This window comes from Ovis canadensis, chromosome 16, assembly GCF_042477335.2.
Source record: "Ovis canadensis isolate MfBH-ARS-UI-01 breed Bighorn chromosome 16, ARS-UI_OviCan_v2, whole genome shotgun sequence".
Lineage (NCBI taxonomy): Eukaryota > Metazoa > Chordata > Mammalia > Artiodactyla > Bovidae > Ovis > Ovis canadensis.
This window is the reverse complement of record NC_091260.1, coordinates 67,108,674-67,134,714: the sequence shown is the minus strand read 5'-3', so window position 1 is coordinate 67,134,714 and position 26,041 is coordinate 67,108,674. Positions and strand designations below refer to the sequence as shown.

At 37.3% G+C, this 26,041-nt stretch overlaps 1 protein-coding gene across 3 annotated transcripts in view; it reads right to left on the bottom strand.

The window, feature by feature from the left end:
* The window catches only part of CDH18 (cadherin 18), a 1,279,339-nt gene that overhangs the window by 141,134 nt on the left and 1,112,164 nt on the right, over nt 1–26,041 (bottom strand). For all 3 annotated transcript variants that reach the window (XM_069556587.1, XM_069556586.1, XM_069556588.1), the window contains one exon: nt 20,009–20,176. In XM_069556587.1, the coding sequence (XP_069412688.1) occupies nt 20,009–20,176 (168 nt within the window). The remainder of the gene's footprint in view (nt 1–20,008; nt 20,177–26,041) is intronic.

Sequence of the window (26,041 nt, the reverse complement as noted above, 5' to 3'; positions counted from 1 at the left end):
AGAGATACAGATATCATTTCATATTTTATTTCTGAATGTGCCATAATTTCACATGTCATATGTGGTCCTTTTCAAATAACTTCTTAGAATCTATCATAAAAAGCTAATGATTAGCTGAAGCACATTTAAGAAAGGAAGAGTTGATGGGAATAACAAAAGAGCATTTGATTCACTGAAGCTTGTCCCTTTTAATACACTTTTTTTCCCAGGATAGTCTTGATTTTAATTGTTTTTTAGAAGACTTTGTGTCTAGGCTTCAATAACTTTGCAAGGTGAGCAAATAAGCCATTCCCTAAGATTAACCCCATGCCCTAGCCTGTAAGAACTGCAATCAACTAATCATTACATTTATGCAAACTAATTAATATTTTATTACATGAATAACATTTACTTGGGAAAGTGACTATCTTTAATAACATATATATTTATTTATAGAAGACTTTGAGAGAGAGAAAGTTGATTGAAATGTAAGTGGCATAGATATTGTGATATATGACTTACCAGGATATCAGATATCATAAATTAACCAGAGAGTTTTAAAATCTCTATATTAACTTGCTTTATGCATATACAGTATAAACTGGAGCCAATTATACAGAGTGAAGTAAGCCAGAAAGAAAAACACCAATGCAGTATACTAACACATATATATGGAATTTAGAAAGATGGTAATGATAACCCTATATGCGAGACAGCAAAAGAGACACAGATGTAAAGAACAGACTTTTGGACTCTGTGGGAGAGGGAGAGGGTGGGATGATTTGGGAGAATGGCATTGAAACATGTATACTATCATGTAAGAAACGAATCACCAGCCTAGGTTTGATACAGGATACAAGATGCTTGGGGCCGGTGCACTGGGATGACCCAGAGAGATGATATGGGGAGGGTGGTGGGAGGGGGGTTCAGGGTTGGGAACTCATGTACACCTGTGGTGGATTCATGTCAATGTATGGCAAAACCAATACAGTATTGTAAAGTTAAAAAAAAATTAAATTTAAAAAAATCAATTAAAAAAATAAAACTAAAGAGCTCACTGGAAAAAAAATAAAAAAGAAAAATAAAATGAAAATAAAACAATTTACATATGATAGCATGAAACAGAATAGAATATTTAGGAATAAATTTAACAAAAGTCTAAGACTTGTACACTGAAAACTATAAAATATTTTGAAATAAATTATACATAAAAACAAAAAAAGAAATGCTAATTTCAAATTAAAAACAGAAAAAAGACTTTCCTGAATCTAAGACACTTTTATTGAATACTAATCATTAAACATTATGTTAAGCTCTGCCTAAAATATTTTTAATACATGAATAAAATGAATTACTAATCCTATGGCTATTTGAATTCCATACATTAGAAGGACAACTGATTTACATCAGAATATTCATTGTAATCAGGAATAATATCTTTAAAATTGCTTAGTCTACTTCTGCATTATCATGTGTCAACATGCACTATAGCAAAACTGGTTCTCCTGTACAAAATGTGCTTTTCTTCAAAGCAATGATACAATGGGGCCACTTTTCTTTTTATCATCCCCTCATTTATAATCATAAACATGATTTATAAAAAACTGAAAGAATGTTTAGAATTTCCCTGGTGGTCCAAAGGTAAAGAATCTCCCTTCCAATGCAGGGGATATGAGTTTGACCCCCTGATTGGGGAGCTAAGACCCACATGCCAAAGGGCAACTAAGCCAGTGAGTTACAACTACAGAAGACTACATACAACATAGTAAAAAAAAAAAAAAAAAAGTGAAATTATAAATACAAACTGAAAACTTTTCCTACTTTTTTTCAGTGTTCAATGAAGAATAAGAAATTGATTTGTAAAGACTAGTAATAATCAAATCATCTCTAAGAAATATATGCCCGTGACCATGAACACATATATCTATACAAGATAAACAGAACAAGTAAAAATGAGTAAGTAAATAAATAAATCAGTCTACAACTCTGCCATAGTATGCAGCCAAACAGACCAAAAACAAATCATAAAATAATTAACATGTTATAACTGATCATTTTCCACCTAGGTAATTTCAAATTATTCTAAAATAGACAACTTCAAAATTAAAATAATTCTGCTGCTGCTGCTGCTAAGTCACTTCAGTCGTATTCAACTCTGTGCAACCCCATAGATGGCAGCCCACCAGGCTCCCCCATCCCTGGGATTCTCCAGGCAAGAACACTGGAGTGGGTTGCCATTTTCGTCTCCAATGCATGAAAGTGAAAAGTGAAAGTGAAGTCGCTCAGTCATGTCTGAATCTTAGCGACCCCATGGACTGCAGCCTACCAGGCTCCTCTGTCCATGGGATTTTCCAGGCAAGAGTACTGGAGTGGGTTGCCATTGCCTTCTCCAAATAATTCTACAAACTTATTAAATTTAGCTGTTACCTTGTCTGAGAGACTATTCTCTTCAGGTATATGTATCTGGTTTAAAAGAATAAATATAAAATACCTTTTCAATTTTTTATTTTATATAATAACTCATAATATAGATAAATATATTTTGTCTTTAATAGGGTTGAATGAGAAACTATTTTTAATAGATTCCCAACTTTCTTTCAAAATGTATACTTTCAATTTAGCTAGGTTAAATATCTAATTGACATACTGGTTTTCCAAGTACTTTCTATGACCTTTCAACTTAAATTAGTGGAGTGGTCTTTCCAATCTAGATTTGATGGGATGGTATATATCTAACTCTGCTGTGGGCTTAGGTGCTCAGTCATGTGTCTGACCCTTTTCAACCCCATGGACTATAGCTCATCAGGCTCCTTTGTCCGTGTGGATTTTCCAGGCAAGAATACTGGAGTGGGTTGCCATGCCCTCTTCCAGGGGATCTTCCCAACTCAGGGATCAAACCCAGGTCTCCCACATTGCAGGTGGCTTCTTTACCATCTGAGTCACCAGGGAAGCCCATATCTGACAATCTCTCCCATCAAAACTACAAGTATACAAGCTGCACAATGTACATAAAATGACTGTCATTGAAAAGCATTCAATGCAGGAAGGTCTGGATGAGGTATAGTCCTTGAGGGACAGGAAGCACATGAGATGAGTTTTATATTCACAGGGACTCAGGGCATTTTTCAATATAACGTGCTAAAGAGAAGACTCTAACAGAAATTATGTACTTTGCGAGACCAAGGTTGGGATTAAAGGGCTGCCATAGTAGCTGAAAGGAGAATGAAGGCACAAATAAGAAACTGTAGAGAAATGAACCCCAAAGACTGAATGTCTTTCCTTGTGGTGATTATAGATATATGCACTACATTTGTACATGTAGAGACTCAAATAAACTGAAATAAAGCAAAGCTGAAAGATATAAAGAGCTACACAGATATTTCAGAAGGTAAGAGGCACCAGGAATCAGAATTAGTAAATGCTTTTGACTCCAGTTTATATTAGAGAAAAATTAGTTCTTAGGAGTAAGAGTTAATTTCCCAGGAGTAAGGGAAAAGATGAAATATACCAGTTTTTGCAGAGTTTAACTGTGCTGCTGCTGTTGCTGCTAAGTTGCTTCAGTCGTGTCCAACTCTTAGCGACCTACCAGTCTCCTCCACCCATGGGATTTTCCAGGCAAGAGTACTGGAGTGGGGTGTCATTGCCTTCTCCGTAACTGTGCTAGTATGGGGCATTAACTCTATATTATATAAAACTCTATGTAAATTACCTACATTTGTAAATTTGAGCAAATTCAGGCAGACAGTGACAGACAGGGAAGACTGGCATGTTACAGCCTGTGGAGTTGCAACAAGTCAGATATGACTGAGCAACTGAATGATAACAACATACTCTAAATTAAATCTACAAGAAAACAGCAAACCTCTGTGGATAAAGGTGACATAATCAGGAACTTCTACAGTTGCCTAGATACAATGTTCAACCACTAATGATAAGATACACTTGAAAATGGAATATGACTAAAATAAGAAATGAACCAGTCAGTAAAATGACCCATAGATGATGCTGATTTGGGAATTATTAGGAAAGGATTTTTAAATACCTAAAAGGTCCCTCCAGTCAAGGCTATGTTTTTTCCAGTGGTCATGTATGGATGTGAGAGTTGAACTGTGAAGAAAGCTGAGTGCTGAAGAATTGATGCTTTTGAACTGTGGTGATGGAGAAGACTCTTGAGAGTCCCTTGGACTGCAAGGAGATCCAACCAATCCATTCTGAAGGAGATCAGTCCTGGGTGTTCACTGGAAGGACTGATGCTGAAGCTGAAACTCCAATACTTTGGCCACCTCATGCGAAGAGTTGACTCACTGGAAAAGACTCTGATGCTGGGAGGGTTTGGGGGCAGGAGGAGAAGGGGATGACAGAGGATGAGATGGCTGGATGGCATCACCAACTCAATGGACATGAGTTTGGGTAAACTCCAGGAGTTGGTGATGGACAGGGAGGCCTGGCGTGCTGAGATTCATGGGGTCGCAAAGAGTCAGACACGACTGAGCGAATGAACTGAACTGAACTGAAGATCAATGCTTAAAAACATATAGAAAACTATTAATGGCTATAGAAGTAAAATAGAAAATAAATGAATAGCACCAGAAAGATAAATTATAACTGACTTAAAGCACAAATCTTTAATAAGAAAATGGCAATTCCATATAAGGCTAAATATGAGACAAAAGTAGCAAAACTCAAAGAGGCTCAGAGTTTAAAGTTGTTCCACTATTTCAAGTGATAAATTATATCTTAAGGTCGAATGAAATAAACTGTAATATATAAAGCAAACATTAAAGAAAATAGAAGAAAGTAAAATAAAACATTGATGGAGGATAAAATGAACAAAATTAAATATATGAATAATTCATAGAAAGTAAGGAAGGAGAGAATAGAAAAAAAACAAACAAAAGAAACAAGTACCAAGATAATGACTTAAATAAAAATGTATCAGTAATTATTTATGAATGTATCAGTAAACTATTTGGGCAGTTAGAATAGGAAAAAAGAGTCCAAAATAGTGGTGGCTAAAAGACAGAAGGGAAAAGCCTATGAAAATAGAACAAAGGACGGTCCAAGGACCAGAGAACCTTGAGTGAAACAAACAGCCTTCCTGGCTAGCCCAATTTACAGAGGGCAGGCTCAGAGGGAAGAGAAAAAACATATAAAAAGAGGAGTCAAAATTGAGCTACTTGCCTCTTTTGGGTTGGCCCACCCTCATGCCTTGAGGATGTATTTTTCCTTTGCTTGCCAAATAAAACTGAGCTGTAGCTGAGCAGTAACACTAGTCTGACATTTCAAATTTTTGCTGTGGTGAGATAGAACTGAGGAAATTACACACAACCCCAACAGTTAAAAATAAACAACAAAATGTGAAGCCAGATTAAAACAAATGAACAAAAATTTAGTTTAGTGGCTTACATAAAACATTTTAAAAATAAGAAAATATAGTGAATAAGGAAAATCATGAAAAATATTGTTTCAGCCAACTGATAAATTAAAAAAAGGAAAAGAAAAATCTTGAATAATTATATTAATATCAGATAAACTGGACTTTAAGTTATAAATCATTGTTAAAGAGAGATGCTTCAAAAGGAAATATTTTCAAACTAAGAGAAAGACATTATGCCTTAAATCTGGGTATATCCAGTAACATGATTTCAAACTATACTTAACCAAAAAAAATCAAAAATTTAAAAACAAATAGAAAAATCTAGTATCTTAATGGCATACATTAATATACATCTCTCAGTAGCTGACAAATAAAACTTCTGTTTGGCTATAGAAAATTGGAATGACATACTGAATAAAGCTACAGTCCTGGGAGTTCATCTTTCACCCAAAAAAGATGTCATTTTCATTATTGGGGAATGGAATACAAAAGTACAAAGTCAAGACATACGTGGAGTAACAGGCAAATTTGGTCTTGGAGTACAGAATCAAGCAGGGCAAAGGGTAACAGTTTTGTGAAGAGAACATATTGATCATAGCAAAAACCCTCTTCCAACAATACAAGAGAAGACTCTACACATGGACATCACCAGATGGGCATTACTGAAATTGGATTGATTATAGTCTCTGCAGCCAAAGATGGATAAGCTATCATTTCAGTTCAGTTCAGTCACTCAGTCATGTTCGACTCTTTGCGACCCAATGAATCACAGCATGCCAGGCCTTCCTGTCCATCACCAACTCCCAGAGTTCACTCAAACTCATGTCCATCGAGTCAGTGATGACATCCAGCCATCTCATCCTCTGTCGTCCCCTTCTCCTCCTGCCCGCAATCCCTCCCAGCATCAGGGATAAGCTATACAGTCAGCAAAAACAAGACTGGGAGCTGACTGTGGCTCAGATCATTAACTCCTTATTGCCAAATTCAGATTAACTTGAAGAAAGTAGGAAAACCATGAGACCATTCAGGTATGACCTAAATCAAACTGCTTACAACTATACAGTGGAAGTGACAAATATATTCAAGGGATTGGATCTGATAGACAAAGTGCCTAAAGAATTATGGATGCATTTTTAATGGTTGAGTAATACTCCATTGTGTATATGGCTGGTGCACTGAGATGACCCAGAGGGATGGTACAGGGAGGGAGGAGGGAGGGGGAGTTCAGGATGGGGAACACATGTATACCTGTGGCAGATACATGTTGATGTATGGCAAAACCAATACAATATTGTAAAGTAATTAACCTCCAATTAAAATAAATAAATTTATATTAAAAAAAAGAATTATGGATGGAGATTTGTGACATTGTACAGGAGGCAGTGATCAAGACCATCCCCAAGAAAAAGAAATGCAAAAAGGTCAAATGACTGTCTGAGAGACCTTACAAACAGCTATGAAAAGAAGAGAAGCAAAAGGCAATGGAGAAAAGGAAAAACACATGCATTTAATGCAGAGTTCCAAAGAATATCAAGGAGAGATAAGAAAGCCTTCCTCAGTGATCAGTGCAGAGAAATAGAGGAAAACAATAGAATGGGAAAGACTAGAGATCTCTTCAAGAAAATTAGAGATACCAAGGGAAAATTTCATGGAAAGATGAGCACAATAAAGGACAGAAATGGTATGGTCCTAACAGAAGAAGATATTAACAAGAGGTGGAAAGAATATGCAAAAGAATTATCCAAAAAAGATCTTCACAACTCAGATGATCACGGTGGTGTGATCACTCACCTAGAGCCAAACATCTTGCAATGTGAAGTCAAGTGGGCCTTAGGAAGCATCACTGCAAACAAAGCTAGTGGAGGTGATGGAATTCCAAAGGAGCTATTTCAAATCCTAAAAGATGATGCTGTGATAGTGCTGCACTCACTATGCCAGCAAATTTTGAAAACTCAGCAGTGGCCACAGGATTGGAAAAGGTCAGTCTTCATTCCAATCCCAAAGAAAGGCGATGTCACAGACTGCTCAAACTACTGCACAATTGTACTCATCTCACAAAATAGCAAGTAGTGCTCAAAATTCTCCAAGCCAAGCTTCAATAGGACATGAACTGTGAAATTCCAGATGTTCAATCTGGATTTAGAAAAGGAAGAGGAAGCAGAGATAAAATTGCCAACATCTGTTGGATCATGAAAAAAAGCAAAAGAGTTCCAGGACACATTTACTTCTCTTTTATTGATTATGCCAAAGCCATTGACTGTGTGGATCACCAAAAACTATGAAAATTCTTCAAGAGATAAGAATACCAGACCATCAGATCTACCTCCTGAGAAACCTGTATGCAGGTCAAGAATCAACTGTTAGAACTGAAAAGGGGAAAACAGACTGGTTTAAAATTGGGAAAGGAGTACAAGGCTGTATTTTGTCACCCTGTTTATATAACTTATATGCAGAGTACATCTTGAGAAATGCCAGACTGGATGAAGCACAAACTGGAATCAAGTTTTGGGGGAGAAATATCAATAACCTCAGATATGCAGATGATACCACATTTACGGCAAAAAGCAAAGGACTAAAGAGACTCCTGATGAAAGTGAAAGAAGAGAGTGAAAAAGTTGCTTTAAAATTCAACCTTCAGAAAACTAAGATCATGGCATCTGGTTCCACCACTTCATGGCAAATAGATGGGGAAACAGTGACAGATTTTATTTTTTTGGTCTCCAGAATCACTGTAGATGGTGACTGCAGACTTGAAATTAAAAGATGCTTGCTCCTTGGAAGGAAAGTTATGACCAACTTAGATAACTTTTTTTTAAATTTAAATTATTATTTTAATTGGAGGCTACTTTACAATATTGTATTGGTTTTGCCATATCAACATGAATCTACCACAGGTGTACACGTGTTCCCCATCCTGAACCCCCCTCCCACCTTCCTCCCTGTACCATCCCTCTGGGTCATCCCAGTGCACCAGCCCCAAGCATCCTGTATCCTGCATCAAACCTGGACTGCTGACTCATTTCTTATATGATATTATACATGTTTCAATGCCATTCTCCCAGATCATCCCACCCTCTCCCTTTCCCACAGAATCCAAAAGACTGTTCTATATATCTGTATCTCTTTTGCTGTCTCACATACATGGTTATCATAACCGTCTTTCTAAATTCCATATATATGTGTTAGTATACTGTATTGGTGTTTTTCTTTCTGACTCACTTCACTCTGTATAATAGGCTCCAGTGTCATCCATCTCATTAGAACTGATTCAAATGCATTCTTTTTAATGGCTGAGTAATACACCATGTGAAGAGTTAACTCACTGGAAAAGACTCTGATGCTGGGAGGGATCAGGAGCAGGAGGAGAAGGGGATGACAGAGGATGAGATGGCTGGATGGCATCACTGGATGGACATGAGTCTGAGTGAACTCTGGGAGTTGGTGAAGGACAGGGAGGCCTGGCGTGCTGCGATTCATGGGGTCACAAAGAACTGGACACGACTGAGCAACTGAACTGAACTGAATACCCCATTGTGTACCACAGCTTTCTTATCCATTCATCTGCTGATGGACATCTAGGTTGCTTCCATGTCCTGGCTATTATAAACAGTGCTGCAATGAACATTGGGGTACACATGTCTCTTTCAATTCTGGTTTCCTCGGTGTGTATGCCCAGCAGAGGGATTGCTGAGTCATAAGGCAGTTCTATTTCCAGTTTTTTAAGGAATCTCCACACTGTTCTCCATAGTGGCTCTACTAGTTTGCATTCCCACCAACAGTGTAAGAGGGTTCCCTTTTCTCCACACCCTCTCCAGCAGTTATTGCTTGTAGACTTTTGGATTACAGCCATTCTGACTAGAGTGAAATGGCACCTCATTGTGGTTTTGATTTGCATTTCTCTGATAATGAGTTATGTTGAGCATCTTTTCATGTGTTTGTTAGCCATCTGTATATCTTCTTTGGAGAAATGTCTATTTAGTTCTTTTGTCCATTTTTTTGATTGGGCCATTTATTTTTCTGGAATTGAGCTTCAGGAGTTGCTTGTGTATTTTTGAAATTAATTGTTTGTCAGTTGCTTCATTTGCTATTATTTTCTCCCATTCAGAAGGCTGTCTTTCACCTTGCTTATAGTTTCCTTTGTTGTGTAGAAGCTTTTAATTTTATTTTATTTTATTTTTTTTAAATTTTAAAATCTTTAATTCTTACATGCGTTCCCAAACATGAACCCCCCTCCCACCTCCCTCCCCAGAACATCTTTCTGGGTCATCCCCATGCACCAGCCCCAAGCATGCTGCATCCTGCGTCAGACATAGACTGGCGATTCAATTCACATGATAGTATACATGTTAGAATGGCATTCTCCCAAATCATCCCACCCTCTCCCTCTCCCTCTGAGTCCAAAAGTCCGTTATACACATCTGTGTCTCTTTCCCTGTCTTGCATACAGGGTCGTCATTGCCATCTTCCTAAATTCCATATATATGTGTTAGTATACTGTATTGGTGTTTTTCTTTCTGGCTTACTTCACTCTGTATAATCGGCTCCAGTTTCATCCATCTCAACAGAACTGATTCAAATGAATTCTTTTTAACGGCTGAGTAATACTCCATTGTGTATATGTACCACAGCTTTCTTATCCATTCATCTGCTGATGGACATCTAGGTTGTTTCCATGTCCTGGCTATTATAAACAGTGCTGTGATGAACATTGGGGTACATGTGTCTCTTTCAATTCTGGTTTCCTCGGTGTGTATGCCCAGAAGTGGGATTGCTGGGTCATAAGGTAGTTCTATTTGCAATTTTTTAAGGAATCTCCACACTGTTCTCCATAGTGGCTGTACTAGTTTGCATTCCCACCAACAGTGTAGGAGGGTTCCCTTTTCTCCACACCCTCTCCAGCATTTATTGCTTGCAGATTTTTGGATCGCAGCCATTCTGACTGGTGTGAAGTGGTACCTCATTGTGGTTTTGATTTGCATTTCTCTAATAATGAGTGATGTTGAGCATCTTTTCATGTGTTTGTTAGCCATCCGTATGTCTTCTTTGGAGAAATGTCTATTTAGTTCTTTGGCCCATTTTTTGATTGGGTCGTTTATTTTTCTGGAGTTGAGCTGCATAAGTTGCTTGTATATTTTTGAGATTAGTTGTTTGTCAGTTGCTTCATTTGCTATTAATTAAAAGTCCCATTTGTTTATTTTTGCTTTTATTTCCAATATTCTGGGAGGTGGGTCATAAAGGATCCTGCTGTGATTTATGTCAGAGAGTGTTTTGCCTATGTTCTCCTCTAGGAGTTTTATAGTTTCTGGTCTTATATTTAGATCTTTAATCCATTTTGAGTTAATTTTTGTGTATGGTGTTAGAAAGTGTTCTAGTTTCATTCTTTTACAAGTGGTTGACCAGTTTTCCCAGCACCACTTGTTAAAGATATTGTCTTTTCTCCTTTGTCTATTCTTGCCTCCTTTGTCTATTCTTGCCTTCTTTGTCAAAGATAAGGTGTCCATAGATGTGTGGATTTATCTCTGGGCTTTCTATTTTGTTCCATTGATCTATATTTCTGTCTTTGTGCCAGTACCATACTGTCTTGATGACTGTGGCTTTGTAGTAGAGCCTAAAGTCAGGCAGGTTGATTTCCTCCAGTTCCATTCTTCTTTCTCAAGATTGCTTTGGGTATTCAAGGTTTTTTGGATTTCCATATAAATTGTGAAATTATTTGTTCTAGCTCTGTGAAAAGTGCCGTTGGTAGCTTGATAAGGATTGCATTGAATCTATAGATTGCTTTGGGTAGTATATTCATTTTCACTATATTGATTCTTCTGATCCATGAACATGGTATATTTTTCCATCTATTAGTGTCCTCTTTGATTTCTTTTAACAGTGTTTTATAGTTTTATATATATAGGTCTTTAGTTTCTTTAGGTAGATATATTCCTAAGTATTTTATTCTTTTTGTTGCAATGGTGAATGGATAACTTTTTAAAATACAGAAACATTGCTTTTCCAACAAAGATTTGTCTAGTTAAAGCTGTGGTTTTTCCAGTATTCATGTATGTATGTGACAGTTGGACTATAAAGAAAGCTGAGTAGTGAAGAATTGATGCTTTTGAAGTGTGGTGTTCGAGAAGACCCTGCATATCCCTTGGAGTGCAAGGAGATTCAACCAATTCATCCTAATGGAAATCCGTCCTGAATATCCATTGGAAGGTCTGATCCTGAAGCTGAAATCCAATCCTTTGGCCACCTGATGTGAAAAACTGACCCATTTGAAAAGACTCAGATGCTGGGAAAGACTGAGGCAGGAGGAGAAAGGAATAAACGACAGAAGATGAGATGGTTGGATGGCATCATCGACTCTTTGGACATGAATTCATGTAAACTCTGGGAGTCAGTGATGGACAGGGGGGCCTACTGTAGAGTCAGACTGGACTGAGTGACTGAATTGACTGAACTGATTGAATAAACCTGAACTAATTTATATATGTAGAAACAAACCATGAAGTTGGTTCACCTTCTTGTAAATCAAGTAGATGTTGACATTTAAGGAAACTCTCACGCAGTTTCAAAATACATGTCTTAACCATAATAAACTAGGTATCTTTTCTAAAGTATATGGGAAAAACTTCCACTTGCTAGTAATTAAAACATACAGTTCACATTCTGATGGATTGAGGAGAAGCTTGGTTGCTTGTTTCACAACTTTTTCAAATAAAATATTAATGTTGAATTTATTATGTATCATTTATATTTGTTTTCATAAAAACTAAGCTAATAAAAACAATGATCCTTCACTGAAATATTTTGCTATTGACAAATGTCATTTCAATATTAATGTATTCATCAGTGATATTTCCTTTTTCACTAACACTAAAATTTATCCATATCAGTTACAACTTTATAACTCAAATTATGGGAAATACTGTCATCTATTGAAATTTTAGCAATTGATCCTCCCAACATTACATTTCACTATATCACCTGAATTCACAAGTGGATAACTTAACAATTTTGCAATCATTTCAAGTTCTTATGGGAGTTTTGTTAAATAATCAAATTTTTACTCTTTTATTGTGATTATTTAACATGTATTATTCTTCTTTCCCTAGATTAGGTTACTTACTCTACTAGTTCAATTCAGTTCAGTCACTCAGTCGGGTCCAACTCTTTGCAACCCCATGAACCACAGCAGGGCAGGCCTCCCTGTCCATCACCAACTCCTGGAGTTCACCCAAACTCATGTCCATTGTGGCGGGGATGCCATCCAAACCTCTCATCCTCTGTCATCCCCTTCTCCTCCTGCCCTCAATCTTTCCCAGCATCAGGGTCTTTTCAAATGAGTCAGCTCTTCACATCAGATGGCCAAAGTATTGGAGTTTCAGCTCAACATCAGTCCCTCCAATGAACACCCAGGACTAATTCCTCTAGCATGGACTGGTTGGATTTCCTTGCAGTCCTTTCAAGAGTCTTCTCCAACAACACAGTTCAAAAGCATCAATTCTTCTGCACTCAGCTTTCTTTATATTCCAACTCTCACATCCATATACGACTACTGGAAAAACCATAGCCTTGACTAGATGGACCTTTGTTGACAAAGTAATGACTCTGTTTTTTAAAATGCTGTCTAGGTTGGTCATAACTTTCCTTCCATGGAGTAAGTGTCTTTTAATTTCATGGCTACAATCACCATCTGCAGTGATTTTTGAGCCCCCCAAAAATAAAGTCAGCCACTATTTCCACTGTTTTCCCATCTATTTACCATGAAGTGATGGGACAGGATGCCATGATGTTAGTTTTCTGAATTTTGAGCATTAAGCCAACTTTTTCACTCTCCTCTTTCACTTTCACCAACAGGCTCTTTAATTTGTCTTCACTTTCTGCCATGAGGGTGGTGTCATCTTCATATCTGAGGTTACTGATATTTCTCCCGGAAGTCTTGCTTCCACCTTGTGCTTCAGAGTGGCAGCTGTGCAGTCCAAGAGTGGTCAAGAGGAGATACCCCATGTCTAAGGTAAGGAGCAGCAGCTGCACTTTGCTGGAGCAGCCATGAAGAGATACCCCACGTCCAAGGTAAGAGAAACCCAAGTAAAATGGTAGGAATTAAGAGAGGGCATCAGAGAGCAGACAGACTGAAACTACCATCACAGAAAAGTAACCAATCTGATCACATGGACCACAGCCTTGTCTAAAACAATGAAACTAAGCCATATCATGTGGGGCCATCCAAGTTGGATGGGTGATGGCAGAGAGGTCTAACAGAATGTGGTCCACTTGGAGAAGGGAATGGCAAGCCAGTTAAATATTCTTGCCTTGAGAACCCCATGAACAGTATGAAAAGGCAAAAAGATAGGACACTTAAAGATGAACTCCCCAGGTCAGTAGGTGCCCAATATGCTACTGGAGATCAGTGAAGAAATAACTCCAGAAAGAATGAAGGCATGGAGCCAAAGCAAAAACTCTACAAGGGCAACTCTCAAAATACAACTCCCTTTAGGGTTCAAGTTTACTTTATAAACTTCCATGTTCATAATTGACATTTATATGCATATTATTTATACAGAATATTAGACTTCAGTGATTTTTACCTGCCTGAAAATATTTTTTTAAATTTTTTATTTATTTTATTTTATTTTGTGAATAAATTTTTAAATGACTAGAATACAGTTAAAACCAGAGAAGGAAATAGCAAAAATCTTAAAAAGTAGAATAAATCCCTTTCAATAGAAGGGATAATATTGAGGCATTTATACCTTGAGATATTTTTTTCTGAAGAAGAACTAGGAAACTTGTGTCCTTGGAGTAAAGATTCAAGCCACAGATATACTGATTTGTTCTCTTACATTGCAAGTCTTGCAAGTAGCTCCCATTCCTAATACTTGCCTGCCCACATGCAGGCATTATTAGAATTGAGCAGTGGCTGTCCTTTTAGCTGTATATGTACCTTCCAGTCTCTGTTCTCCCCTATAACCTCCCTGACACTCACAGGCAGCCTGCTTTCACCTGGACCTTTGTTTGTCTTGTATTCCAGGCCACTGCGCTTGTATCTCCCTAGTGCAGAGTCTTTGTAAAGCAAATTATTAGTCTAGTCCCCTCTCTTACTCTCAAATGCTTACTCAAAACCTATGCAGCTTAAATTAAGATAAAGTAGATAGACCTAGAGTCTGTCACACAGAGTGAAGTAAGCCAGGAAAAGAAAAACAAATATATTAACACACACATGTGGAATCTAGAAAAACAGTACACATGAACCTATTTGCAGGGCAAGAATAGATAAGCAGATGTAGAGACAGGACATATGGACATGGGATGTGGGGGTGAATTGGGAGAGTAGGATTGATATATATATACACTATCATGTGTAAAATAAATAGCTAGTGGGAACCTGATGTATAGCACAGAGAGCTCAGCTCAGTGCTCTGTGATATCCTAGTGAGGTGGGATGGGGTGGAGGATGGTAGGAAGTCTCAAATGGGAGGGCACAGCAGAAGCCAACAGAACATTGTAAAGGGATTATACTCTAATTTAGAAAAGATATAGTGGTAGTTTTAAATTGAGATATAAGAGGTAAGAAACTGAGGCCATGGTAAATTAACAGAAGAAAGAAAAATGCAATGTTAAAAATGTGTGCCAGATATTGTCTTGCTGTAACATGGCTTTCACAGCTAAAGAGAAAAAAAGAAAAATAAATGTCAGAAAAAATTTAAAACAAACAAACAAGAACACCTTAAGAGAAACAATTAGATTACTGGGTCTATTTAATCACTGGATAAGATCTTTATAGGATTTGAACTGTGTTTATATTTGTGTATTTCATGGTGCTTTACGTATGCAAGTCTTCATAAAATACATCATTGTTTTTTCTTCAAACAATTTGCAAAGTTTCCCAAGATATAGTTTGTCATTTTTTTTTCCATTTGATGAGTTATAATGCTTTTGGGAAAATTAAAGAATATTGCAAGCTACTCTTATTGTGGTGACACCAAATCATTCTGAGAGCAGCAATGTGTTTAAAGCGGTACGGGTGCAAAATAAAATATCTTTTATACAAATCAGAGTGTGAAGTTCTGGGTGTGTACTGCCTTTATTTCAACACACTAAGAGCATATCATCATGTGGCAGAATTGACACTTGTCAGTCATTCTGGGGAGACTGAAGATACGTCGATCCCATTAGTGATTAATGTAATGAGTTCACTCAAAGAGTATTCATTTATTCTTTGTCAAGTTAAACAATTGTTTCACTATGAACTGATGCTTCAGCAACAATCATAGATCAAAATAAAGTTAGGGATACATTTTTCTTTATTCATCACCATTTTCTTATTTTTTGGTGATTTCTAAAATAAGTTTTAATGGGCTTGTCTGGTTAAAATCGGTTTATTGAGCCCCCTGAATAAGTTTTTCACTCTATTATAATAAGGGCTATAATATTAATATACATCTTAAAAATAGCAGTGGTAGAATCTACTTAAATAACATAGGTTGAAAATGAGGTTGGTGTTGTAATTATAATAAAGTTTATATTCTGCCTAATTCAGCACTATCACTCATTACCTCTTTAAAAACAAACAAATAAACTTTGAACTTTAGTCTCTGGTGGGTCAGTAGTAAAGATGCTGCCTGCAATACAGGAGACCTGGGAGATGCAAATTCGATCCCTGGATCAGGAAGATTCTCTGGAGAAGGAAATGAAACCCACTCCAGTAATTTTGCCTTGTAAATTCCATGGGCAGAGGAACGAGGTACGCTACAGTCCATGAGATCGTAAAAGAGTCGGACATGACTTAGTGACTAAATCAACTAATCAACTCCTTATTCTGTAAAAGGGTTTTGTTGTTGTTTAGTCCAACACTTTGCCACCCTGTTGACTGCAGCACACCTGGCTCCCCTGTCCTTCACTATCTCCCAGAGTCTGATCAACTCATGTCCATTGAATTGATGATGCTATCCAACAATCTCATCCTCATCCTTCTCCTCCAGCCTTCAATCTTTCCCAGCATCAGGGTCTTTTCCAATGAGTTGCCTCTTCACATATAATTGGCCAAAGTTTCAGAGTTTCAGCATCAGTCTTTATAATGAATATTCAAGGTTAATTTCCTTTAGGATTGACCTGTTTGAGCTCCTTGCAGTCCGAGGGATTCTCAAGAGTCTTCTCCAGCACCACAGTTCAAAAGCATCAATTCTTCGGCACTCAGGCTTCTTTATGGTCCCACTTTCACATCCGTACGTGACTACTGGAAAACCATACCTTTGACAATATGGACCTTTGTCCGTAAAGTGATGTCTCTGCTTTTTAATATGCTGTCTAAGTTTGTCATAGCTTTTCTTCCAAGGAGCAAGCATCTTTTAATTTCACAGCTGCAGTCACCATCCGATTACACTTGTCTCATAATGAAATATGTGTATATGCATATTGTGTGGAATAAGGGGTTAAATGAATACAAAAATACACTGCAATTTTGTAAAATGACTTGGAATTTAATTATATTTCATAATTTAATAATATGGACTTATCTATGACTTATAATTTTCTTTTAAACATGTTTTCTTCATAGAGCAAAAGCCACTTGAAAGAACCAAGTCACATAATCTTGTCCTTAGAATTGAAATTTTAAAGTAGCTTTGCCTAACCATGAATTCAACTTGCCTATCTTTATCCATGGTCTTTTAACAATAGTAGTTTGACAGAGTATTTAAATTCAACTCATTTATTTATTCATTTCATAACCATTTATCCAGGGCTGGGCACAAATCTAAACACTTAATGTTACAAAGACAAATCAAGCATCATTCTTACTTAGAGGGACCCACAGTGTAGGGGAGATGTGCACCTATGGAGATAAATATAGCATAAAAGTACATGGGAAAGGCCATGTTACAGAAACCAAGGGTTAATTAACTGTCTGCTAATTCTGTGATGGAGTTCAGAGAAACTCTTAAGAGGCCTTTTAAACAAAGGAATGTGGTAGTCCTGGTGGCTCAGATGGTAAAGTATCTGCCTTCAATATAGGAGACTCAGGTTTAATCTCTGGTTTAGGAAGATCCCCTGGAGAAAATGACAACTCAATCCAGTATTCTTTCCTGGAAAATTCCATGGACAGAGGAGTCTGGAGGGCTATAGTTCATGGGGTCACAAAGAATCAGACACAATTGAGTGTCTATCACAAACAAAGGAATGTGAGTGAAAAAGTCTAGACTGATATAAAAATATGCATATTGTTGCTGTGTTTTCGGAACAAGCAGTATTCCATTGAGTCCTGAGAACAATACTGAGAGATAAGGCTGGGTAAGCCTTTTACACTGACTTGTGGAGAGCAGCCGTTGACTTGCCACCCTGTCTACTTTGTTACAGAGTTTATTTTCTTCCTCACCCCAGATTTATTGAAGTTGAATTGTATTCCTTGGACTATAAACACAAATAGACAAAATTCTTTACCTCTGAAATTTCTTTTGTCCTTAAAACTCATCATTATTTGTAGACTTTTGGATGGCAGCCATTCTGACTGGTGTGAAACGGTACCTCATTGTGGTTTTTATTTGCATTTCTCTGATAATGAGTGATGTTGAGCATCTTTTCATGTGTTTGTTAGCCATCTGTATGTCCATTACTTGTTTTATTTCAAATATGCCTCTGCAAATTTTTCTAAAAATCACTGCTGCAGCTACTTGTCTGTAACTTTTTGATGATATTTGCTAAGTTGTTTTTTCAAAGACAAACCTAGCAGGTCCTTTTAAAAAAATAATTTGAGTAGAGTTGGTTTAAAATATTATGCTATTTTTGCTTTACAGTAAAGTGAATCATCCATACACATACTTATATCTCTCTATTTTGTACTTCCTTTCTATTTAGGTCATCACAAAGCATTGAGTAGAGTTCCTTGTGCTATACAATAGGTTCTCATCAGCTACCTATTTTATACACCATATCAATAGTGCATATACATCAATTCCAATCTCCCAACTCACCTGCCCCCTCTTTTCCCTTTGGTGACCATATGTTTTTTCTCTACATCTGGGTCTCCATATCTGCTTTGCAAACAGGTTAATCTGTACTGTTTTACCAGATTCCATACATTTGCAGAGACATTACTTTGCCAACAAAGGTTCGTCTCGTCAAGGCTATGGTTATTCCAGTGGTCATGTATGGATGTGAGAGTTGGACTGTGAATATACATCCAACTGAGCTGAGCACAGAAGAATTGATGCTTTTGAACTGTGGTGTTGGAGAAGACTCTTGAGAGTCCCTTGGACTGCAAAGAGATCCAACCAATCCATTCTAAAGGAGATCAGTCTTGGGTGTTCTTTGGAAGGACTGATGCTAAAGCCGAAACTCCAATACTTTGGCCACCTGATGTGAAGAGTTGACTCATTGAAAAAGCCCCTGATGCTGGGAGGAATTGGGGGCAGGAAGAGAAGGGGACGTCAGAGGATGAGATGGCTGGATGGCATCACCAACTCAATGGATATGAGTTTGAGTGAACTTCGGGAGTTGGTGATGGACAGGGGGGCCTGGGGTGCTGCGATTCATGGGTTCACACAGAGTCGGACACAACTGAGTGACTGAACTGAACTTAATGGATGATATTTATTTTTCTCTTTATGACTTACTTCATTCTGTCTTTTATACTTTTTAAACATCATGTGCAAGAAGCACAGCTCCCCTCAGGATTTTTAAATAATTAATGGTTATACTATAAAATGCTACCCACAGCTTCTGCCATATTAGAAATACTCAAATATGTTTCCTTCCCTTTCTGAAGGTGTCATAAACAGTATATCATTCTGAACTCACAAAACTGATACTCTCTCCTTGAATTGCCTGGTGGGCTCTCCACTCACAAGGTTTATATTCTACTCTGAGATTGCAGTTTATTTTATTTGCAATACCTTGCCATTGGATGGTATGCTTCTGTGTGTATGTGAAGAGCATTCATTCCTCATATGAAGAATTTTTTAAAAATCCCACAAACAGTACATATTCAATAGTTTTCCAAGAGTAGAATGTCCATATCAAAATGTTTATTCTGAATACCTCCAAGAATTCATTAGTAATACATAAATACTTCAGCAAATACAAAGTATCATTTCTTAGTACTACTATCTCATTTTTAGTATTTAACCCTGATGTCAATTGAAATGGATATCTTTATCCAGTATCATCCAGATAGTGATGATATCTTTATCTAGTGATGATATCTTTATCCAGTGATATCTTTATATCCAGATATCTTTATCCACTATCATCCAGATAGTGACATCTATCTACCAAGTTCAGGAGACAACAGATGGAGTGATTTCTTTAGTCTTGTGTATAAAAAAAAGACTGTACAAACACAATCTTTCCATTTAAGAGAATAGGCACATGACATTATACATCCAAGTACAGTTGACCCTTGAAAAATGTGAGAGTTAGGAGCATCCAACCTCTACACTGTCCATACATATAACTTATAGTCAGCTTTCTGTATCCAGGTTCCTCATTATCTGCAGATACACCCAACCACTGATCTAGTCATGTAGTCCTATAGCCCTTACTACTGAGAAAAATAAATAAGTAGACTCTTGCATCTCAAGTCCATATTGTTCAAGGCTTAGCTGTTTTTCAGTTTGTTTTACATAAATGAATAATGATAAGTGCAGATCAAAAGAAACTTGTACTTACTCTGAGGAAACCTTGGGGGGTTGTCATTGACATCTGTCAGGGTGATGTTGACTGTGGTGGATCCTGAAAGCCCTCCAACTTGCCCAGCCATGTCTTTGGCTTGAATGACCACTGAGTAATGTTCTCTGGCTTCTCTGTCCATATTATGTAAGGCAGTTCTAATAACTCCTGTAATACATGTTTTAAACAGAATAGCATGGGTTATACATTAAATGAAAAGCAATATAGCTATATATATCTCTTTATTTTCATTTTAAGAAAAGTAGATCTTTTAATGTTTTTATTGGAGTATAATTGCTCAACAGTGTTGTGTTAGTTCATGCTGTTCAACGTCATGAATCTGCCGTATGTATACATTTATCCCCTCCCTCGTGAGCCTCCCTTCCCTGTCCCCAATTCCACCCATTTGGTTCATCACAGAGTACCGAGATGAGCTCTCTGAGTTATACAGCAGCTTCCCACTAGCTAGCTATTTTACATATGGTAGCATATATATGTTAATGTAAGTCTCTCAATAATCCTCCCTCTCAGTCCCCACAAGTCTATTCTCTATGTCTGCACCTCTATTCCTGCTCTACAAATAGGTTTATCTGTACCATTTAAGAAAAGTAGTTTTAACTGAAATGCTTTTGAGAGAAAGTCAGGGTTTTGAGACAAACATTACCTGCCCATGTTATTAAAATGGTCTCATGTAAATATTTGTTTGCAACCATAGGTCCAAAGGGAATCTATAGATACTAAGGGACAAATGAAGATATCCCATTGCTTGGCGTTCCTTGGGGTGACAGGCCCATCAGAGGTAGACCTGTGGTCCTTGCTCTTTCCTTCTGCTGGTGGGTTGAATATTTCATGATTTGTGCTCATCCTAAGTGTCAGCTCAGATGATTTGAGCAGAGGTTAATTTTTCTCCTTATACAACAATTTACATAGTTTTCCGAAAGGGTTGTCAAATTTTGATGATGAAAATGTTGGCAGAGTGTAGACACTTGAAAAAGATTATAGGCAGGTAGTACTTTAATATTTATCAGACTAAGAAACTGACTACTTTTTGTCAGGAAATAACAACTATAATAAAAACTAGATCTAAGTACATGAGCAAAATAAAGAAAGTGATGAGATTGTTTGAAAAATTATATGTAAAGTCACATTAATTGTCTTGCAGTGACATGTAATAGGTTTTGTCTTGCAGTGACATTCAATAAAGAGATACAAATTATATATGTCATATGTAATTATGCGTAGGTAAACACACCACACAGATACACACACATAGAGAAACACACACACACACACACACACAGAGAGCTCTGTCAATAGAGCCTTACATTTAAAACTGAAACAAATTTTCCAGCAGGTCACATTTATATTAGAACTACCAAATATGTCTTCAGTTCAGTCACTCAGTCAAGTCAGACTCTTTGCAACTCCATGGTCTGTAGCATGCCAGGCCTCCCTGTCCATCACCACTCCTGTAATTTACTCAAAGTCATGTCCATTGGGTTGTAGATGGCATCCAACCTTCTCATCCTCTGCCATTCCCTTCTCCTCCCACCTTCCATATTTCCCAGCATCAGGGTCTTTCCAGTGAGTCAGTCATTTGCATCAGGTGGCCAAAGGACTGGAGTTTCAGCTTCAGGATCAGTCCTAATGAATATTCAGGACGGATTTCCTTTAGGATGGACAGCTTGGATCTCCTTGCAGTCTCGAGTCTTCTCCAACATCACAGTTCAAAAGCATCAATTATTCGGCACTCAGCTTTCTTTATAGTCCACCTTTCACATCCATACACAACTACTGGAAAAACCATAGCTTTGGCTAGATGGAACTGTTGGCAAAGTAATGTCTCTGCTTTTTAAAATGCTGTCTAGTTTGCTCATAACTTTTCTTCCAAGGACGAATTATCTTTGACTTTCATGGCTGCAGTCACCATCTGCAGTGATTTTATAGCCCCCAAAATAAAGCCAGTCACTGTTTCCACTGTTTCCCCATCTATTTCCCATGAAACGATGGGACCAGATGCCATCATCTTAGTTTTCTGAATGTTGAGCTTTAAGCCAACTTTTTCACTCTCCACTTTCACTTTCATCAAGAGGCTTTTTAGTTCCTCTTCATTTGCTGCCATAAGGGTGGTGTCATCTGCATATCTGAGGTTATTGATATTTCTCCTGTCAATCATGATTCCAGCTTGTGCTTCTTCCAGCCTAGCGTTTCTCTTGATGCACTCTGCATATAAGTTAAATAAGCAGGGTGACAATATACAGCCTTGACGTACTCCTTTTCCTATTTGGAACCAGTCTGTTGTTCTATGTCCAGTTCTAACTGTTGCTTCCTGACCTGCATACAGATTTCTCAAGAGGCAGGTCAGGTGGTCTAGTATTCCCATCTCTTGAAGAATTTTCCACAGTTTGCTGTGATCCTCACCATCAAAGGCTTTGGCATAGTCAATAAAGCATAAATACATATTTTTTTCTGGAACTCTCTTGCTTTTTTGATGATCCAATGAAGAGGTGGCAAGAATATACAGAATAACTATACAAAAAATATCTTCACAATCCAGATAATCACAATGGTGTGATCACTCACCTAGAGCCAGACATCCTGGAATGTGAAGGCAAGTGGGCCTTTGGAAGCCATCACTATGAGCAAAACTAGTGGAGGTGAGGGAATTCAGTTGAGCTATTTCAAATCCTAAAAGATGATGCTGTGAAAGTGCTGCACTCAATTTGCCCAGCAAATTTGGAAAATGCAGCAGTGGTCACAGGACTAGAAAAGGTCAGTTTTCATTTCAATCCCAAAGAAAGGCAATGCCTAAGAATGCTCAAACTGTTGCACTATTGCACTCATCTCACACACTAGTAAAGTAATGCTCAAAATTCTCCAACCCAGGCTTCAACAATACATGAAATGTGAACTTCCAGATGTTCAAGCTGGTTTTAGAAAAGGCAGAGGAGCCAGAGATAAAATTGCCAACATCCACTGGATCATCGAAAAAGCAAGAGAGTTCCAGAATATAGGACACTTAACCACTATGTTATTTATTTATTTTTTTCTTTACTGACTTGATTGCATATGTAATTACTTTGAGTGAGAGCGACAGGCCCCAGGAAAATAGAATTCCAGCTTTTAATACTTGTGGACATATAATGGAGGAAGTTTAGGAGAACCTTCCTGAAGCTAAATAAGAATGAAAATTATTCATATCGAAATGAATTATAATAATATGATAATAAATGATTCATCTAATCCATAGATATGAAAAAGCCTCAAGCATTCTTATTAAAAAGAACAATGTTTTTTTTCCCATAAATAATTATATAAGAAAAAAGTTAATTGATGCAGAGGGGAACAAGTTAAGAGTTTATGAAAACATTTAATGAAAGAAATTTATACTTTCTAAAATTAAATAAAAGATGCCATTCTGGAAAAAAAAAAAGGGACTTACCTCTGATATGTAGAAATATGAGATTACTATCCAGGATATTTTACAAAGAAATCATTACAGTAATATTTGTAGAATATACAAATATGAAAATAAAATCTTTTTTTAAACTTATTTATTTTTTAATTGAAGGATAATTGCTGTCAAACATAAACATGAATCAGCCATAGGTGTATACACGTCACCTCCCTCTTGAACCTTCCCTCCCATCTATCTCCAAAGTGAATGACAGATATTTTATGCAATCTGAATGTCATTCATTTAAAAGGATCAGAGAAGAAGAATTAACACAAACCCTGTTTTATAGCACAGATTTAATAATTTCATTATCTCCTTTCTTTTATAATAGCACCACTATGACATGAAATGGGAAGAAATTTGTCAAAGAAATTTGCTTACGGAAAGAAAACAGCATATCTAGAATTGACACATATTTCTCAGAAATGATTATCTAAGGAATCATTTAAACACTCAATTCTCCTGAGAATGGCTCATTTGCATGTACTAAGCTATGACCTTGCCTGAGGGCACACAGGTTATAGGGCAAATTGCCATAGCCACATGATCCCCTTATATAATAATATGATTCCAACATATAGCCCAGATGTTCCTGAGTGGGGTAGTCTAGAACATAGCTGGTGCACAGTTACTTTAGTTTTTTCCTTTTCAGTAGCACTTTATTATTTTACAGTAGTTTTAGGTCCACAGTAAAATTAAGAAAATAGAGTTATCATGTACCCTTTTTCTCCAGACTGTACACCACCTCCCAGACTAGCCACATTCTGTACTAAAATAGTGCATTTGTTACAACTGATAAACCTACATTATTAGCACATCATTATCACCATGGCATCTGGTCCCATAACTTCATGGGAAATAGATGAGGAAACGATGGCTGACTTTATTTATTGGGGCTCCAAAATCACTGCAGATGGTGACTGCAGCCATGAAATTAAAAGATGCTTACTCCTTGGAAGGAAAGTTATGACCAACCTAGATAGCATATAGAAAAGCAGAGACATTACTTTGACAACAAAGGTCCATCTAGTCAAGGCTATGGTTTTTCCAGTGGTCATGTATGGATGTGAGAGTTGGACTGTGAAGAAACATGAGCACAGAAGAATTAATGCTTTTGAACTGTGGTGTTGGAGAAGACTCTTGAGAGTCCCTTGGACTGCAAGGAGATCCAACTAGTCCATTCTAAAGGAGATCAGTCCTGGGTGTTCTTTGGAAGGAATGATGCTTAAGCTGAAACTCCAGTACTTTGGCCACCTTATTCAAAGTTTTGACTCATTGGAAAAGACTCTGTTGGTGGGAGGGATTGGGGGCAGGAGGAGAAGGGGACGACTGAGGATGAGATGGCTGGATGGCATCACTGACTCGATGGATGTGAGTTTGAGTGAACTCCAGGAGATGGTGATGGACAGGGAGGCCTGGCGTGCTGCGATTCATGGGGTCACAAAGAGTCGGACATGACTGAGCAACTGAACTGATCACCCAAAGTATATAATTTACATTAGAGATCACTCTTGGTGTTGCATATTCTATGGGTTTGGATCCATGTATAATAATATGTATTCATTACAGCATAACATAGAATACTTTAACTGCCCTAAAAATCCTCTCTTTTCCACCTATTCATCCCTCCCTACCCTCAGCCTTTGGCAATCACTGATCATTTTACTGTCTCCTTAATTTTGCTTCCTCAAAAATGTCATATAATTGGAACCATATAGTGTGCAACCTTTTCAGATTGGCCTCTTCAATTAGTAATGGGCATTTAAGGATCCTCCGTGTCTATCCATGGCTTTATAGTTTCTTTGTTTCTAAAACTGTTGAATGTGCTCAGTAATGTCTCACTCTTTACAGCCCCATGAACTGTAGCCCACCAGGCTTTGCTCTCCTTGGAATTTTACAGGAAAGAATAATGGAGTGGGTTGCAATGATCTTTTCTAGCTTTCACCTAAAAACTGTAAAACAGGTTTGTCAATACCTATAAAAAATGTCTGGGATTTGATTGGTATCCCACTGAATGTATTGATAAGGTTAGGCAGAATTAACATCTTGATAATATTGAGTCTTTCCTATCCATGCACATAACATATATCTCCATTTATTTACTTCTTATTTCTTTACTGAGACTTTTATAGTTTTCCTCATATAGATTTCATACCTTTTATCGTTAAATTTACCCCCAAGTATCTCTTTTTAGGAGAAATTAACCTAAATGGCATTGTATTTTTAAATCAAAGTCTACTTCTTTATTGCTGGTAAATAGGAAAGAAGTTGACTTTTATATATCAACCTTATATCCTGAAAGCTTTCTCTCTGGACTGTCCTTGGACATAGCTCCCGCTCTGGGAAATGTTGGCAGAAAAATGATTCCAAGGACAGAGAAGGGCGTGAGGAGTCTCTGATTACCTGGGTTCAGCTTGCTAGTCAATTGGCATTCATGTCCTCTGAACAATCTCCCCTGACATCAACAACTACTATAGGTGATTCCAGTGTAAGTAGGTCAAAAGTATGAAAAGTCACAATTAGACAAAATTCTGCCATTGTTTTCAAACATTTCTTCATTTTTTATCACCATCTTG